The following is an 18,525-nucleotide window of genomic DNA, read 5'->3' as shown; positions in this document are numbered from 1 at the left end:
TGAGAACAATCATTCTACTTTTTAAAAAATCATGAAACTAGGCCTGACTCTTCCCCAGAAAAACAGCCCATGTAATTCACACAAGTCATGATATCTGTGCAATTGCTTTGTTAATGAGAGCTAGAGCTGTGCTTATTAATACTCAATAAACTAAGAAAGTCTACAGGTGACAGAGGGAAAAAATGACTTCAGTTGTTATATTTGCTAACAGCTATTTTAGTATTTACAGACATGAATCCTGCTTTGAGTCTGTTTTTACATCACATTTATTTTAGCATTAGAAGAGACTTCACAGGCCATTGAAGTAGTCCAATCACTACCAGAAGAAAGAGGCATTGTTTTAACCCAGATTACAGGTGGTCATCTAACTTTGCTTAAAGCCCTTTAGGGAGAGACTCACTACTCCCCAGGTACAAAGCAGCTTGTTCCATGTATGAATTGTTCTATTGGATAGGAAGTCTTTTTTTCCCGCCATATTGATTAGAAAACTGTTTCTTGGCAATTTCCATCCAGAAATCCTAGTTCTTCATTTACAAGGTTTATTGAATTGTGATGATTCTAAGAAGAGGAATTGGGCTTATGAATCACAAAAAATAGAAAAGAAATGCTTCCAAAAAAATTTTAGTCCTACAAATGTTTATATTTTAACAAGTTTAGTTATTAAAGAAAAAAATCTAAATAGATTATCACCTCTAAAAATAATTTTAAAATGTTTTCTTTGAATTTGATTATTGTGAGGATAATTTATATGCTAAGTCCAAAATTACATTACTTTGCATGATTAGATACTAGGTGATTGCTTACAAAAATATATGTAATCATGAAAATTTAAACCATAAACAAATTTGATCTATCTACCCATCTACATTTACATATAAATATGTGTATATATGTGATCCAATTCAAAGAGTATAAGTTCTATATATAAAAGATAATATAACAATGTGAACCTGGAGAGAGGTCTCTGTTAGAGTTCCCTGGGCATGCCGGTTTATTCCTATTTTAATTTACGATTTTATCAATGATTTGGTCATTTCACCATAACTGGCATCTTTATCCAATTTTGAGGTGACATATAGTTGAATGGATAATGAACACATAATGAAAAGCTCAAGATTTAAAAGATCTCAACAGGCTCATTTTCCCCATCTGTAAAATCGGGACAGAGGATCTCTAAGGACTAGATAGTTTCTAATTCTAACTAAAATATTAAGGATCATCTAGCTTCCTTTGAGTGGATGTGACATGGCACAGCCCTCCCTCACTTAAATCCAATTAACTCGCATGTCATAGCATCAGATCCCTGAAGTCATGATGCTCTTCAAGAAGGAAGGACACCCAACAATAGTGACTCAAAGTTCTCAGAAACTACGGCAGTTTCTAGAGGTACAGGAGTGAAAGAGACTTTAGGTGCTATACAGCTGTGAAATTTGGTAAACGTCCAGTAACCTGTGGTCACTCTCAAAATCCCTTTTAAAATTCTAGTTTTTCAGCAACTATGATGCTGTATAAGCTAATACTTTACTACAGACAATATTCATTTTTAATGTTTATGAGCTTAGGGTTATTTGAAATTCAAGGATAATAAAAGAAATTCAAACCCTATTTACCTAGAATTCTAGAGGGTTTCTTTTTAATGTAAGCTACTTTAGAAAACACAAAATTTTCTTTTTAATTATAATACATGGCAGATGATACATATTTCCCAATGGTTTCTGTTTAAATATGTTGAATGGGCATTTCCAGTTAAAAAGTCATTTCATGAATATTTATAAGTACAATAAATTAACTTAAATGTAGATATTTATGTACCAAAATAACATTTTATTTAATGGATATCCTTTTAAAAGTTCAAGTGAGGATGTTTTTTTTAAGTCTCAACAGTTAGCTTAGTGTTTTGTAGCCAATTAAAATAATTAAAAGTACTTCCCTCACCCTACAAAGCATAGTTTATGGCAATCATCACCAACCTGAAAGATTCAAAGTTGATATTGTATGTGACAATCAGTTGTCTACACAGAAAGTTTAGAGAGTTGTTTGTTGATGAGGGGGACTCTAAAAGTGGATGCTGTTTTGCTTTTTTTTTTCCCTTTAATTGAACATAAGGTTTTCCATCGTGCTCCTTTCAGGTTGCAATTTAACTTTGTCACCACATTTTTTATAGCATCAGATTAGTAAAACCCAAGCTACTTCTTCCTACTCCCTATATAAGAAAGCCCTTTAATTACCAATATATTCTTAGGCAAGATAATTAATCTGTTGCTCCCATGTGAAAATGAAGAGAGAGTAGTGGAGAAGGAGGAAGAGGAAAAGAAGAGAGGGAGGGAGGGAAAGAAGAAAGAAAGACAGGAGGGAGAGAGTAGAGAGGGAGGAAAGGAGAGAGATGACACAGAAAGAGATCACACACACACACACACACACACACACAGAGAAAGAGAGAGAGAGAGAAGAGAACGAACACTATTAGAAAGAAGATAAGCATAAAAATGCTAGGAGAAATGGCAGCTAACACAAAGAAAAAAATATAAATTAAAAGTATAATGCCACATATAGTATGATTACACAGTATAAGAGTCATTCCTATTGATGACAATTATCAGAAAATAGTTATATTCAATTATTTTCCTATACGGTCCCAGCAACAAATTGTATCTGCCTTCTTAAGTCAATATTCCTAAGTAGAGGGGGATCATCATAATAACTGACTTGTGGTGAAGGACTTTTTGATCATTGCAAAGCAGTAAAAAATGAAACAACATGAAATGGTCCTTAGCACTATGGGAATCCTTTTGTGATATGAGCAGAGTAGACCTAAAAAAGGGCTAAAGCATTTAGATCACATATAAATAATAACCTAGCCATGCACAAAATCAGAAGATAAAAGAAATTTGTTGCTAAATGGAAGATGGATCATAGGTTCTTTTCAGAAAGGAAAATTGGTGGAGCTTGTTTCATTGTATGTCCAAAGGCAACACAAACATCATTTCATGGGACATTTGGTAGCCTCATATTGCTATGCTCATGATGAGTATTTGCAAAAAGAACACAGTAAAAATTATTGCAACTTATGTGTTAACATCTGTTGCAGAGGAAAAAGTTGAGAGATCTACAAAAAATTTTTCTAAGAGCTTCCAAATTAAATCAGCATATAATTTGATGCTGAGTGATTTCTATGCAAAGATGCAAATGGGCATATTGGTTGATGAGTAAGATGAAATGTTTGATTTGAAAGAATGAAACATTGCTTTAAAGGTTTTCTTCCAAGGATATCTATCATGCACCAGCCACAATTATAACAAACATCTCAAAAATATAACAGAAACAAGCTTGTCTGATGACTTTGCCCAATAACTTTGACCACTAATGTGAAACTGGGTATAGCACTTGGTTGAAAATAAAGTTACATGTTTGATATGAATGATGAACATGTAACACCAAGGACTATGTAAATATATCTTCTAATTCAGATTTTTATTGGCTATCGATATATACAAAATCAAAATATGTGGCCGATTCTGCCAGCTTATACGACTTCATATTTTAAAAAAATACTGAATGACAAAATAAGTTCTACTAATATTTTGTTGTCAAATGGATAGACATTTATCTAGTTTTAAGCAAGTATAAGCCTTTTCATTGGAACCATAGTAAGATCAAAAACATCTTAAATGCTTTCATTCTTTTCTCACTCCAAATTCAACTTCACAGGCCTTGATTACTATTTCATTATTCTGTCATTTAATAATGAGTCATGGGCTAAGATTTTTTTTTTTTTTTGTGACAGAAACTGAACTTGAATTTCAACAATAATTATTCACTTTTGTCTAGGTCGTAAGATTTAATCTAAATAATTTAGAAAAAATAACTGAAGTCATTCAGTTGAAAATTAAAGCATTCTTACGTTTAAAATAGGGGCAGTTCCCATTTAAAAATGTATTAAGCCATGATTTTCTGATTCTGTGTTCTGGTCCTTACTGTGCCTTCTGTGACCAATGGAGCAACTCTGAATTCTTCTAATTGCAAAATCTGGAGGAACTGGTCTTTTGTAATTGCTTGTGAGAATTGGGCATGAAGTGCCTTGTTAAATTATTCAGTGAGCAAACATCCTGTTTTTAAATACAAAAATGATGTTGGGTTCAGTTGTTCATAAAATCTCTCCAAAAATGTATATGCAATTTAGAGCTAAACATCTTTAAATCTATTGTATTTCTAATGCTACTTAAAGAACTATCAGGTACATTGAAAACAAAGAAACAGTCTTGAATTTCAAATGTTGATATGGAAATATTTCTCTTTTTTTCCAAAGACAAGATAGACAAAGATTTACATGAATATGGTGGATTAGGAAGAATAGTTAAAAAAAAAACTTTCATTAAATCCCTCTGACATTTAATGACATTGTGACTATAGATAAGTCAATCTATTTCAGCCTCAGCTGCCTCAGTTTCCTTTTTGTAAAAAAGAGAAATGGTAAGATCTAGGGTACCCATCCAAAGGACTATCACTGTTAAATTTTCAGTGAGGGCATTTAACTTTCAGAAATTGGCAAAAGAAACAAATCACAATACAGTTTTGTTGATTTCTTAATTGCCCAGACTTAAGAAAGTGATGAATAAAATATTTTCTGTATAGATTTTGCCTTAGTTTTCTTATCTGTAAAATAAGCTGGAGAATGAAATGGCAAACCACTACAATATCTTGTCAAAAACCCTAAATGGGATCATAGTTAGACATGACTAAAATAATTGAATAACGTGATAAACAAATAAATTTGGCTAGATTGGGACACATTTTCCCAAACAAAGTATTTACTTTGACAGAAAGTAAACTATAGGAAATCTTCCTTGGTCCAGGACACAGTTTATTTTGAAATTCAAGATATGGACAATGGACAACTCTATTTTTGTCTTGGTTATTTTCAGAAAGGTCATTGATAGGTTCTATTGCATTGACTAAAAAATAATTAAGCATCCCTCTATAAAATATACAAACATACACACATATAGAAAAAGAGAGAGAGAAATAGATGGAGTATAGATAAATGTGTGTGTACACATACATATAAACATATGTTATGATATAAATGCATATACTAACATCACATTTTCTTAATTTAAGTAAAGCAAGGTATGGATTAAATTTAAATTAAGACAAACAAAATATCCTTGACAATTCCTATCTTAACACCATATAACCTGCTGGTCGTAGTTTCTCCTTGAATTGGAAAAAGAAAAAACCAGGATTCATCTGTCCTCAGTGACTTATAACAGAGGCAGGAAAGTGACAAGAAAGTTTTACATAAGGAACAAGTGGCACAAAGAAATGCAATTGTATGGGGAATGACTGTGGGGAACTATTAGTCTGGCCTGTGTGTTTGGTGGTGGGAGAAGATAGAGACCTTTAGATATTATAAGAAACTGCTGATGGTGGAGACAGAGCAAAATAGAGAAGGATCTCCCTACAGTTTAACATCTGGTTGCTTCCTAGATTAACCAAATGTTCTTGCAAATTAGGCAATAAATTAAAATATTGTTTCTAAAGAAAGGATTATAAATGCTATCTTTAACTTCTAAATTTTGTCCTTACTGATACCTATACCCTCAATATTCCAAATCATGAGGTAAAACTCCTGTTTTCTCACCTTAGTTATGACACTGAATGGAATTAGTCATCTGCTTTCTATTTGCCCTCATAGATCTTATTATGGATTTTTCATATTAGTAAATATGTTGGGAATTTAGTTGTATTTAACAGTCCTTCTTTTAAAAACATGTTTTAGTTGGGCATGGTAGCATATACCTGTAATTTCTTCTTCTGGGAAAGAATGACAATAGATTGATTGAGTGTGAGAGTTCTTAGGCAGAGTAGAATTAAAGTTATTTGGATCTCTATACTAAATATGACACAAATATAACAAGCTTATAGGAGTAGAGGGCCACCAACCTACCTAAGGTGAAGGGAAATAGAAAAAAAGAAGCAAGTTAAAGCTTCCATGCTTTTTATCATTGGGTTCAAGGCCATGAGTGGCTCTTGTACTTCCAGTCTGGAAGAGAAAGAAAGAAGTTAAAAATGTATTTAGGTTTTTTGTTTGTTTGTTCAATATGATGGTCACTTTGTGGAGTGCAAGGGATGAAGCATTTAAATACCTGCTAGGTAGTAGACACTGTCCCAACCATTTTGCAAAAATTATCTTATTTGATCACACAAAGAGCCTCCTTTGTAATTTTAAAATAAAAAAAAAACAGCTAAGTAAAAAAAAAAATTAATTAAAGGAAAAGACTGATGGAAAAAGCAAAAGCAACAATTTACAGCCCTAGACCAGGACTTTTCTATAAAGACCATAAAATAACATCCCATCTTCTATTTTCTGTGATTAAGATCAGTTATTTCATTAAAATGAATTGATTCCTTCACTGCTTTATTGTTGTTGCATTATTGTATTCACTGTACAAATTGCTTGATTCTCCTTACCTCACACTATTTTATTTTATGCAAGTCTTTCCAAGTTTCTTCAAATTCCTCTAAATTTCACCCATCTGTTACACTCATATTACATTCACATACTGTAATTTGTCCTGACATTCCCAACTTTTTCTCTAGACAAGGATTGTCTACTTCCTGTTAAATAATAAATCTTCCTAGAAGAACCCATATTTGCAGAGAACTTTACTGTACTGTTAAAATCATAAAATCCAACGTTTCTCTATTCCTGATCCTATATGATAGATTTCCCATTGGCATAGAGAAAAATTAATCCAAGATACATTATGGCAATCGGAGAAATATTTGCATAGAACTTTTGGAAATAAAACATTCTCCCATAAGATAAACACCTAATAATTTAAAAAAGCAAATAAAATTAAAGCCATTTCTCATAAACGTAAGTTTAAAGAAATGTTTCATTTTTTACTAACCTTCCTTGGGGAGGTCCTAAGCATATTTCTTTCTCTTTCTTTTAATATGTCTGTGCCCATGTCCAGGGACATTTGTTGAAAATTTTTTTTTGTTCCCACTTTTTTTCAATCAAATGTGAAGGTTTCCATATCAATCCCTTCTTGGAGTCTGAATTACTACATAAATAGGTAGTATTTATAATAAAACTAAAGAGCTACCTTCCTTGGATACAACTTCCTTCCTATTCATTTTAGGAAATAATTTCATATTACAATTATATGTCTCCTTTGCCTGACATATCTCCCACATATAAAGTCCTTTCCCAATTTATTTTTTGAATCATGATTTAGTAACTGCTCCAAATTGAAATAGGATTAACTTTTCTCTCTAGTCATCTAGTTGCAGTTTCCTAGTCCAGATGCTCATTCAGAGGCATGATTAATAGATATGTTTAACATAGAAGTCATTTGGTTCTCTGCCCTTCTTTTCCCAGCTGTAGATTCCTACCATCTAATTTCAGTCCGTATTTTCAGAGAAATATTTGATGGAATTTTGGGACACTAGAGACTGTGGTACCATCCATATCCCAATCATATTCACATTTATGCTCACTTTTTTGACAGACTGAATGTATTAGGACAAATATAGCAGCAAGCATGCCAACAAAATAGAAGGGCAAACAAAAGAAAATATAGGGAATGCTAATATACTATAAAGCAAAAGAATATCAACATTTCAAGAACTCATTTTGTCTCTCTGCCTCAGAGATAATGCTAAATCCCTTGTCAAGCCCATATGAATGTGCTTAGTGATAGAATTTTTTAATCTGGGCTGGTCCCACATAAAGTTTTTGATCTAAGGGATCAGCACATGGGTCTATGTGGATAATAATGGCAACTAATCATGCATCTGCCTCCTTGACAATTGTGTCAGGATACAGATGGATCATAAGTGGCCAGTCCAACTGAATATCACACCTAATCACACCTGAATCACACAGTGTCATATTCTGTACTATTTTTGCAGTGTATTTTAAGATTTTTGTAACATTATTCTCCATGAAATATAAATACTCGGCAGATAGCAAAAAAAAAAAAAAAAGAATTTTGATATGTTTCAGTCTGGCTTACATCTGGAGTGGACATCTAGACAGCTCAGTGAACCTGGAGGCAGGAAGATTTCAGTTAAAAATCTGAATGGATTCAGACACTTATTACCTGTGTGACCCTGAGCAAGTCACTTAACCCTGTTTGCTTTAGGTTGCTCATCTGTAAAATGACCTGGAGAAATAAACCACAAATCATTCTAGTATAGTATAAGAAATCCCCAAATTGGGTCACAAAGAGTTGGATATAACTGAAAATGAATGTAATGAAACACCTAGAATGCACCATCCAGAAACACTGACTTTTTTTCTTTTCCTAGTACATATATCTTTATTTTTGGACTCTGCATTTTCTTTAAGACTAAAATGTTTTTATTCATTCATTCATTTACTCATTTATCTATCTATTCATTCATTTGCTTGTTTATTTTTTCATTCATTCATTCATTCATTTATTCATGCATGCATGCATGCCTCCTGGTTTTTATCTTCTACAAGAGACCCTTCTTGGTCCCCTTCAATTCTAGTAGCTCTTCTGAGGATGCATCCAATTTTCTTTTTCTATATCTTGTATGTATATAAGGAAGTTTGTGGGTTTTCTCCATCATTAGAATGCGAGCTCCTTGAGGTCACAGACTTTTTGTCTTTTTTAAAATCTCTCGCACTTAGAACAGTGCCTGATACATAGTAGGTGCTTAATGGATGCTTATTGAGTCAATTGGAGTCAGTATGAGTCAGAAAATAAGAGACTATGGTATCCCTTTAATATATTTTGTATATGTGCCACTATACAAATTTCAGAATATAATATACCTTCGTTTATTTTGACAAATAACTAAAATATATCACTGGAGGTCACTTTTTAGAGGATCTGATTTTGATGTAGGGACATTCTTGGCAAACACTATGGAAGAATGGAAATCTACCTTTTATCCCTTCCAATTCCCTCCATCTTTCTTCCCATATAACATTCTACTATACAATATCAACATTTGAAGGACAGGAGGAGGTTGGAGTGACTTGAGAAGCAGCAAAGCCTATTTATATTTTACATAAATATGAGTGAGAAAGTATAGAAGGAGAGATCCAAAACCTCTCTAAAACAGGAAGTTCCAGTGCTTCCTTTTCCTTTTCTGATTAATGGGAGAAAAAATTACTGGATTAGAGTTAGTGGGAAGGGTTGTCTATTGTGTTTACTCATTATCAGACACTTAGTTTGAACTACCTTAATTATGCAAATGTAGCCAATGGATAAGTGTTAATAAACTTCCATTTTAATAAAAATCAATCAAAATTCAGCTTCTCTTTAGCACATTATAATTTAATTAAATTCTTGAGAGAAGTCAGTGGCTGATACTCATCTCAAGCAGATGATAAAATATATCAGAAAGACGCATATCTTAGTCAATACTGATCCCACACACAGCATGCAATTAGAGCCCTGTTTTCCTAACTAATTAAAAGTGTCATAGCCAGGTGAAGAGCATGATTATGGGTTTAATTTCCAAGCCTTCTATTTTTCACGTTATCAAATTTAAATCTATGTTCTGCACCCTCAATAGCACTTTGTAGGCTTCGTGTCAGGGGATATAGGCATTATGCCCAGTAAATTTTTGCTACCAAAAAAAGAAAAAAAGAAAAGAAAAGAAAAAAACAAGACACAATCCTCATACAGTAGAGTTCTTTGACCAACCTTGTAGAGTAAAGGGAGCTTTCCTAGCTTTAAAAGGGCAATCTTATTGGTCACGTTTTTCATCACTCGAATCCGGGTTACATCTTCGACAGTCCCATACATCACATCAATGACTTCCGCCTTCAAGAAAAAAAAAAAAAAAGAAAATAAAGGACTACAGAAAATTTAACAAATCTATCTATTAATATGAGATTGTAACAAAATTATATGCAGCAAATAAGTCCTTGATCTGAGCTCTTTGATTCACTTGCCATCATTTTCTAATCATCTATTAAGAGATGAATAGTAACTTTCCTATGCTTGTCAAAGAAATGTAATTGTTAAATAGCCTGTCACAATGTTTTTTTCCCCAAAATACATGCAAAGATAGTTTTCACTATTCACCTTTGCAAAACCTTGTGTTCCAAATTTTTTCTCCCTCCCTTCTCCCCATCTGCCTCCCCAGACAGAAAGTAATCCAATATATGTTAAACATATGGAATTCTTCTGTAACTATCTCCACAATTATCGTGATGCACAAGAAAAGTCAGATCAAAAAGAGAAAAAAATAAACAACAAAAAAGGTGAAAATACTATGTCAAGATCCACAGTCAGTTCCCACAGCCCTCTCTCTCTGGGTACAGATGCTCTCTCCATCACAAGATCATTGGAACTGGCCTGAATCATTTCCTTGTTGAAAAGAGCCAGGTCCATCAGAATCTTCTTGTTGCCATGTACAATAATCTGCTGGTTTTACTTACTTCACTTAGCATCAGTTCATGTAATTCTCTCCAGGTCTCTCTAAAATCATCATCCTGATCTTACAGAACAATAATATTCCATAATATCCATGTACCATAACTTATTCAGTCATTCTCCAACAGTGGCATTCTCCACTCAGTTTCCAGTTTCTTGCCACCACAAAAAGGGCTGCCACAAACATTTTTACACATGTGGGTCCTTTTCCCTCCTTTAAAATCTCTTTGGCATATAAACCCAGTAGAGACACTGCTGGATCAAAGGGGATGCATAGTTTTATTGTCCTTTGGGCAGAGTTCAAGATTGCTCTCCATAATGGTTGGATCAATTCATAACTCCACCAACAATGTATTAGTGTCCCAGTTCTCCCACATCCCCTCTAACTTTCATAATTATCTTTTTTTCTGTCATCTTAGTCAATCTGAGATATGTGTCACAATAGTTTTTGGCCATAATTTTGGCCCTCTTAAGATTTTGCACAGATCTGGACCTTATTGCCACTATTTTTCAAACCAATCTAGAATTTCTGCCCAAAATATTAAAGGTTCAAAGATTCAATAACAAAAAGGATTCCACAGGCCATCATTTTTGGTCTTAGCTTTAAAGATGAGGAAAGTGCCCTGGGTAGGTTACATGACTTGTTTTAAGTTGCTAAGTAAAAGGGGATTAGAGGCAAGGTTTTAATCATTCAAATCAATCAGTAAGCATTTTTAGCACTTATTATGTGATAGACATTGGTCTTTCTTGTACACACACTTTCTCCTTTGTACCATGATACTGATTAGCTGCTAAAAGGCTGATTATATCAATATACCATTGTTCACATGAGAGGTTTTCTATTTTTCATTTGTAAATTTTAAGCTACTAATTGTTTGTGACACAAATGATAGCCCTGGTGAAGGACAATTTACTTGGCTAATTGATATTTTCTTTTTATGTTGTTCCTAGTGATGGTAATGCTTTCAAAGCTATTTTCTCATTATCTTGAGCTCTGGTAAAACCACAAGTAGACACCACAAATTGAGGATTATTAAAATTTTTGAAAAATCCTGGACAAGAATAATTTTTTAAAATGGACTTTATAAGAAAGAATTTTATTTTTTCTTTGAAACAAGGGAACTGATCTTATGAGTGTGCACAAAGTACCTGTCTGATTCTCCTCCCTGTATGGATCTGGGAGAATCCTAAAATATTCTGTAATCTGTTTTAGTAACAACATGATAAGATATAGATTGTAGACTGATCACACATCTGGATCTGGGGTTCATTCAAAAGGCCAGTCAGAACATGAATCTTCATCTGCCTTGCTCCTGGAGTATTGAAGTAAGGAACCAAGGATTAAACTCTTATTGAAAGGAAAGATATCAGTTTTTTATTTCTCCACTGAGTTCACTATGATATGACCTGTGAGTGCAACAACTGTTGTGTCTAGTTTCCTTATTTTAAGTAAAACAGACTGGAGAGGATTATGACCTTGTGAGCTTCAAAAAGTAAAAAAAAAAAATAGAACTTGCAGATTGTAGGAAATGTAATTCATGTAAAAATTCATAGGACAGTAAGAAGCTCAGTCTAACAGTAACAGAGATATAGTTCATTTACTCATCATGCATATTGTATTTGGAAGTGAATTGGGGAGGGGGGCAAATACTATGTAGAAGCTATATTAAATCTGCACTAACTTTCCCCAGAGACTGTAGTGATATATGGGAGAGTATGCCTCTTAGGGATTTCATGAAAATGTTTGTGTTTTCAACCTTGCCACATCTTTTATATAAATATTTCTTTTTTAAAATTAAATGAGATATGCAAAGATGGTGGAATAGTTAGGTATATGAGGTACAGTCCAGATTCCCCCATAATTCTTCCACCAAATATCTAAGTAGAAAGCTAGATTAAATATTAATCAGATATTAATTAATCAATTAATCCCAAATTTGGTCCCTAAGGAATCATGGAAAGGATTATACAGGATCATAGACTCAGCCCTATGGAAATCCTAATAGAACTGGGTCAATGGTATAGGGTCACTCAGTTTCAGACTTAGCTCCAGTCTTGGAAAGAACAGACAGACCCAGAATATATGGCAGACAAATTCTGCTCCAATTTTGGGCAAGCTCAATGTTGGGTGAAGGGATTGACAAGAAATGTTGGGATTACAGACAGCCATTGGTGCTTTAAACAGGACTAATCTAGCAGCAAGTCACTCTTGAACCTAGCTACCTTTATGATTAGCTTATGGAGTTGGAATGAACTGCTACCTACTGGACTACCACCTCAAAGTAAATCTGTAGCTGTGACTACTAGAATCAATCTGGGTCTAAAGTCTGGAAAGCAGGACTGGGAAGGGGGAAGCAGGAATCAGATAGTTCCTTAATTTTGACCATATAAGGTTGGTAGAAAGTTCAGAGGTCCCTATATCAGGTCTCCTTGTAATAGAAGAACACAGCACTTAGTAAATGAGGAGTTCAATACAATGTTCAACATTAAAACCCTATTAAGATCGAGCAGATCCAAACAAGTTCACAGCAGTTCAATCAAAAGTGTGCACAACAAGTGTCCTAACAACAATAACAAAACAACAACAACAAAAACATAAAAAACAAATAAAAAAATCCCAATCTTAGAATTAAGACTGAAAGAGCAAAACAATTTTAAAAAAGAACTATTAAGATGTTATGAATGCTCAAAAAACTAAGTGGAAAGAGTAAGATAACTCCAAAATATCTATAATAAAACTACAAAAGGAAATTGCAATCTACAAGATGAATTAGGATTTGTAGAAAAAATGAGCCATTACTGTTTTTCTTTAAAAAAAAAAAAAAAAGAGTTAAAAATGATAGTATAAATGAAATGAAAGCATTAGGAGAAAGAATTGGAAAAGAAATGAGAGATTTTGAGGAAAGATTTGAAAGGAGAATTAACAGCTTAGCACAAAAGGTATAAAACCTTAAGTAAAGACAACTACTTGAAAATTAAAATGGCCCAAATAGAAGTTAATAACTTTACAAAATAATAAGGAATGTTAAAAACAAAATAAAAAAATTTTTAAAAATTAGAGAAAACATTAAGGTGTCTAATATTTTAAAAATTGATCTGGAAAAAGATCAAAAATAGATAATTTAAGAATCATTTGACTGCCTCAAAGCCATGACCAATATAAGAACTTAGAGAGATCATATTTTAAAAATTCATAAAAGAAAACTGCTGAGACATTTTAGACAAAGAGGGCAAAGTGAAAATAGAGAGAACCCATTAAATGGCTCATGAAAAATCCTAAAATGTAAATTCCCAGTAATGTTTTCATTTAAATCCTTCTAGGTTAGAGAAAAATATGTGATCAGCTAGAATGAAAGAGTTCAAGTTCTAATAATAATATACAAGATTGAACAGCTACCTCTAGAGAGAAATAGAAAGCATGGAATATAATATTCCAAAATGTAAAAGATATCTTTTCAATCAGAAATTACTTAATCAACAAAACTGAGTATAATTCTACTATTTGAAAAAAAAATGGAATTTTAATGAAATGGATAACTTCCAAGCTTTCCTGATGAAATTGAGTTGAGTGGAGACTTCAAAATATAAACACAAGAATCAAGATAAACATAATAAAGTAAATATAAGGAACAATCAGAGAAAATTTTATAAGGATGGAGTATTTATATTCTAATGAGAGGAGTGGGATGATAAAAAGTTCCTTTAGAACCCTAATAATATCACAGAATATAGAAAAAAATAAAAAATATAAGGATCTGGGAATAATTTATTAGACTGTAAGCTCTTTGTGGGCAATGATTATTTTTGTTTGTTTGTTTTTGTTTTTATATATGTCATCCTCAGCACAGTGGCTGGCATCTACTAGTACTTAATAATGTATTCAATTGAATCAAAATGATCTAATGATCTCAAGGGGGAGCAAAGAGAGTGGAGGGGGAAGATATTCTAGGGAAAAAAAAACAAGGAATATAGATGGAGTAAGTTTTATGTCCCATAAAATTGCGGGTGCAAAAGTAGATGTTTAAGCAAGAGTAGATACATTAGTGTAAAGGATGTTTTACTTGAATCTCATTTTCATTTGAAATGGCCAGAGGATCATGAGAGAAAGTGAGAAGGAGAGATGGAGGGAGAGAGAGTGGGAGAAGTTGATGGAGAGGGAGAGGGATGAATGGAGGGAGAGAGGAAGGGAGAGAAAGAGAGTTTGGTACAGAAATATATTAAACAGAAAAAAATAAGGGAATAGGGATAAAGAATGAATAAGAGAAGGGGTAGCTTCATGATATGGGCAGTGTTAAGGGGAATGGCTGTGTGAGTAAAGGGAGGAGTACTTATACTTGAAATCATGTGAAAATAGAAAAAAATAAGAAAGGCACAGAAAGGAAACACATGGCATGTGAGTTTGGGCTTGTGAACCTGAATGGTTTAGAAAATGATAATTCTTTAAACAGAAGGAAGTAAGTTTGGGAAAAGAAAGAAGGATAATGAAGTTTTTAGTTTATTTTTCTGGTTTATCCAACTCTCTGTGTGATCCCATCTTAGCTAAGATATTAGAAGAATTTGCCATTTCTTTTTCCAGCTCATTTTACATATGAGGCAACTGAGGAAAAGAGAGTTCAGTGACTTTCACAGGGTCACATGACTAATAAGTTTCTGAGACAAGATTTGAATTCTTGAAGATGAGTGTTCCTGATTTCAAGACTGGTAATCTATACCTTGCACCACCTAGCCGAGCCCATAATAAGGAAGACTTCAGCTATAATAGTGATGTTGGACAAGTCTCTTCTCTGAGTACATTTCCTTACCTGTTAAATGTTCCTCATAATAGGACCTATTTTATGGAATTACTCTTAGGAACAAATGAGATTATATATGTATGCATATATATATATATAAACATGTGTGCATATACAAAATATATCTTAAAATATTATATATATGTCACTATTATTACTATCCAAATATCAGCTATTACTAATAGCTGATATTCACTTAGTGAATAAATAAAACTTATTTATGGAAGGCTTACTATGTGCTTAGCAATTTGCAAATATCATCTCATCAGATCCTCCCAACAACCCTGAATGTAGGTGCTGTTATTATCATTTTATATTTGAAGAAACTGAGTTAGAGCTTAAGTGATTTGCCGGGTAAATAAATATCTGAGGTTTTATTTGATCCAGATCCTCCTAACTCCAGGTCTAGCATTCTATCCATCAAGCCACTTTGCTAATTCTGACTTGTCCTACACATCACAGTTAGAAAATGTCAGAGAAAAGAACCACATCCTCTGGGCCCCCTTTCTTCTTTATCACACAGCCTTTAATTAAAGCAAATAGTTCAAAATTGAGAGTTAAAACCATGTACTGCCACAAAGAAATATGTTCATTAGTATAGACCAATATCCTAATTTTCACGTGGCATGTTGCACTTTAAGACTATCTATTAAAAATCAATCATCCCCTAGCACTCACACAGCTAGTACTTGGAGAGGGGATGATAAACATATCTCAACTGCCTACTGAGGAAGCCTCTGAACTAAGGCCTTTGTGAAATTGTCTTTTTTCACTTGCCTTCCAGCAAACAGAGAATCATAGTGTTCACTGCTCAGTTAAAAGAAAGCTCATTGAATTTTCCCAAAGCACAAATCAATATACAGAGTTATGATAAATTGTCAAGTCAACTGTTGCAAAGACCAAGTGCTCTGCTGCATATATACATCAATATGATGCTTTTCTAATAACTCAACATTTCCAACTTTTACTCAAATTCCTGGGATCAGAGAAAGATGCATGAATTCAGGGGAATGTATTCTGAATTTGGAGTTAAAGGATTTGGGTCCGAGTTCCAGTTTTTCCTTTTACTGGCCATGTGACAATAGAAAAAACACTTAAATAAACTCTGTTTCAGTATTTTTATTTTTAAAATGGAAAGGTTAGACTAACCCAACTTCTTAAATATGGTTCACAACTCTATATGAGATCTCATAACTGACTATTAAAAAATCAAGATGGAGTCAGAAAGAAAGAGAGAAAACATGGAAAGAAATAAAATTCACTGACATTAATTTAAGCCAAAGGTAAAAAACCTGGAACCCACAGACAGTATATAAGGCCCATAAAGCATTTGAATAATCAAACGACATGCCATAATGAGTTGAAAGCTAGGTAGAACAACTCCCATTGCTTGAGTTTTATAAATTGGTAATTTTGTAAAATCTGCCAATGATTTTATAAATACTCAAATGACTTTTGGCAAAAAAGAAAAAAATGATTTAAACAATGGAGCATAACCTAAGAAACAGATAATATAATAATAAAAGCATATTTGAATAAAATTAAGCATTAATTATTGGAATGCTGGACTAAGTATTAATATAAAATATTAAGGAATCTCTAATCAGAATTACCATCAACCAGAACTAAAAGTATACAGGCATTAAGAACAGAAATCATATTATATCAGTAATTCAGAGTTTATTAATCAGCAGATTATCAATTCCATAACAACAAAAAATGATCACTGACACTTGTTTTGCTTAAATCAAAGCAATGGGATGTTACCTTCCTTTGTTTTATTTTCAGCCTTAAAACACATCAATATCCAGTTTCCCCATGAATTTTTGTTAAATACACACTTTGTAAAACTATGAAAGGAAACTATTAAGGCTTTATATGACAATGTTTCTATCTAATGTAGGAATACAATAAAGTTGTATTTTTGTTTCTTTGTTTTGTTTTCCCTCATAAGAACAAAGAGAAGTAAAGAGGTTTTGTTGTTGGCAAACATATGTAATAAAGAAAGAAATTTGCACAAGGACAGCAGGAGAGGGTTATCTTTGCCAGTTTCCCAATTAATTACATTTGCAGATCATTTGGGAAGGTCTAGGTTTCAGAGATCTGACTTTCCCAGAGGATCCCTGATATGTTTTTCATAGAATCAATCAATAAATCTTATGGCCTCAGGATCCCAACCCAAGAAATAACTGGGGTTAAAAAGTATTTTCTAACCCTAAATTAAATAGTTGGCTGAGCTCTGGGACTTTAATTCAAAATCAGAATCAGTAAAAAAAAATACATTTTATATTAAATTCTGTTCTTTTCTATCAGTTATTTGGGTTAGATGTGACAAATGAAAATCCTTAACTCTTGTGATACAATCAAAAGAGCACTGGAATTGGAGTTAGAAGAATTGGTTTTAAATTGAGGTTTTCTTAAGCTTTTTGGGCTAGACATTTCCCCATTTGTAAAATGATGATTGTATGAAGAAAACAGCCACCAACTCCTTGTTCTTGAACATGTAGAAGGGGAGAAAGGAGGGAAGCTCAGTGAAAATGAGACTAATGGAGACATACCACAGAAATGACCTGAAGATAAGGATTTTTAGCACAAAGACATTATCCTAGAGGCTTCATTCTTCAGTCAATTAACAGCATAATGAAATCATCAAAGCTACTGACAGGTAAGTCAGGCACACTAGTGGGCAGAGTTGCTCTAAACTTACAAATTCTGTATATGTGTCCTTTATTCAATTCAAAAAACATTTAGAGGTTTCTACTATGTGCAAAGCATTGTGCTAAGTACTCAAGATACAAAGAAGAAAAAGAAAGATATTCTTGTCCTTAAATTGCAAATAAAGGAAAATAAGCCACAAAAGGAGGCTAAAGGGGGAATAAGATGAAACATGAATTTCCAAAGGTTTGAAACTTCTATGTGTGTTCCCTGGGCAAATGTGCTCTATGAACATTGCCTTTTGCTCTTGCATGGTGTGTTAATCCACAGCACAGTGTGTGCTTGAGGTTAATATTTTTGTCATTTTATTTGCTATGTTATTTGATTAAACATTTTATTTTAAATTACCAGAGCCTCTGACTGGTCTATAAAAAGTTCATATAAGTATCATCAGTAATAATTTTGGATGGATAAGAAATCAGAGAATGCTTTGATTCTGATGGATTGTCCCTCATGGCAAGATATTAGGATGTAACAATGCTACACTATTATTGTGAGCTCAAGATAAAAAAAAAAAAGCTTAAAAGTTAGCATATCCAGAAATAGAACACAGGATGAAGTAAAACAGGATGGTTCTATTTCCATCAACA

The 18,525-nt window shown here is 33.1% G+C and overlaps 1 protein-coding gene across 6 annotated transcripts in view; it reads right to left on the bottom strand.

The window, feature by feature from the left end:
- Positions 1 to 18,525, bottom strand: part of NAALADL2 (N-acetylated alpha-linked acidic dipeptidase like 2) — a 1,183,950-nt gene that overhangs the window by 512,747 nt on the left and 652,678 nt on the right. For all 6 annotated transcript variants that reach the window (XM_031957680.1, XM_031957679.1, XM_031957681.1 and 3 more), the window contains one exon: positions 9,693 to 9,812. In XM_031957680.1, the coding sequence (XP_031813540.1) occupies positions 9,693 to 9,812 (120 nt within the window). The remainder of the gene's footprint in view (positions 1 to 9,692; positions 9,813 to 18,525) is intronic.

This window comes from Sarcophilus harrisii, chromosome 3 (assembly GCF_902635505.1).
Source record: "Sarcophilus harrisii chromosome 3, mSarHar1.11, whole genome shotgun sequence".
Lineage (NCBI taxonomy): Eukaryota > Metazoa > Chordata > Mammalia > Dasyuromorphia > Dasyuridae > Sarcophilus > Sarcophilus harrisii.
Note: the sequence above shows the minus strand (reverse complement) of the source record. Positions and strands in the feature narration are given on the sequence as shown.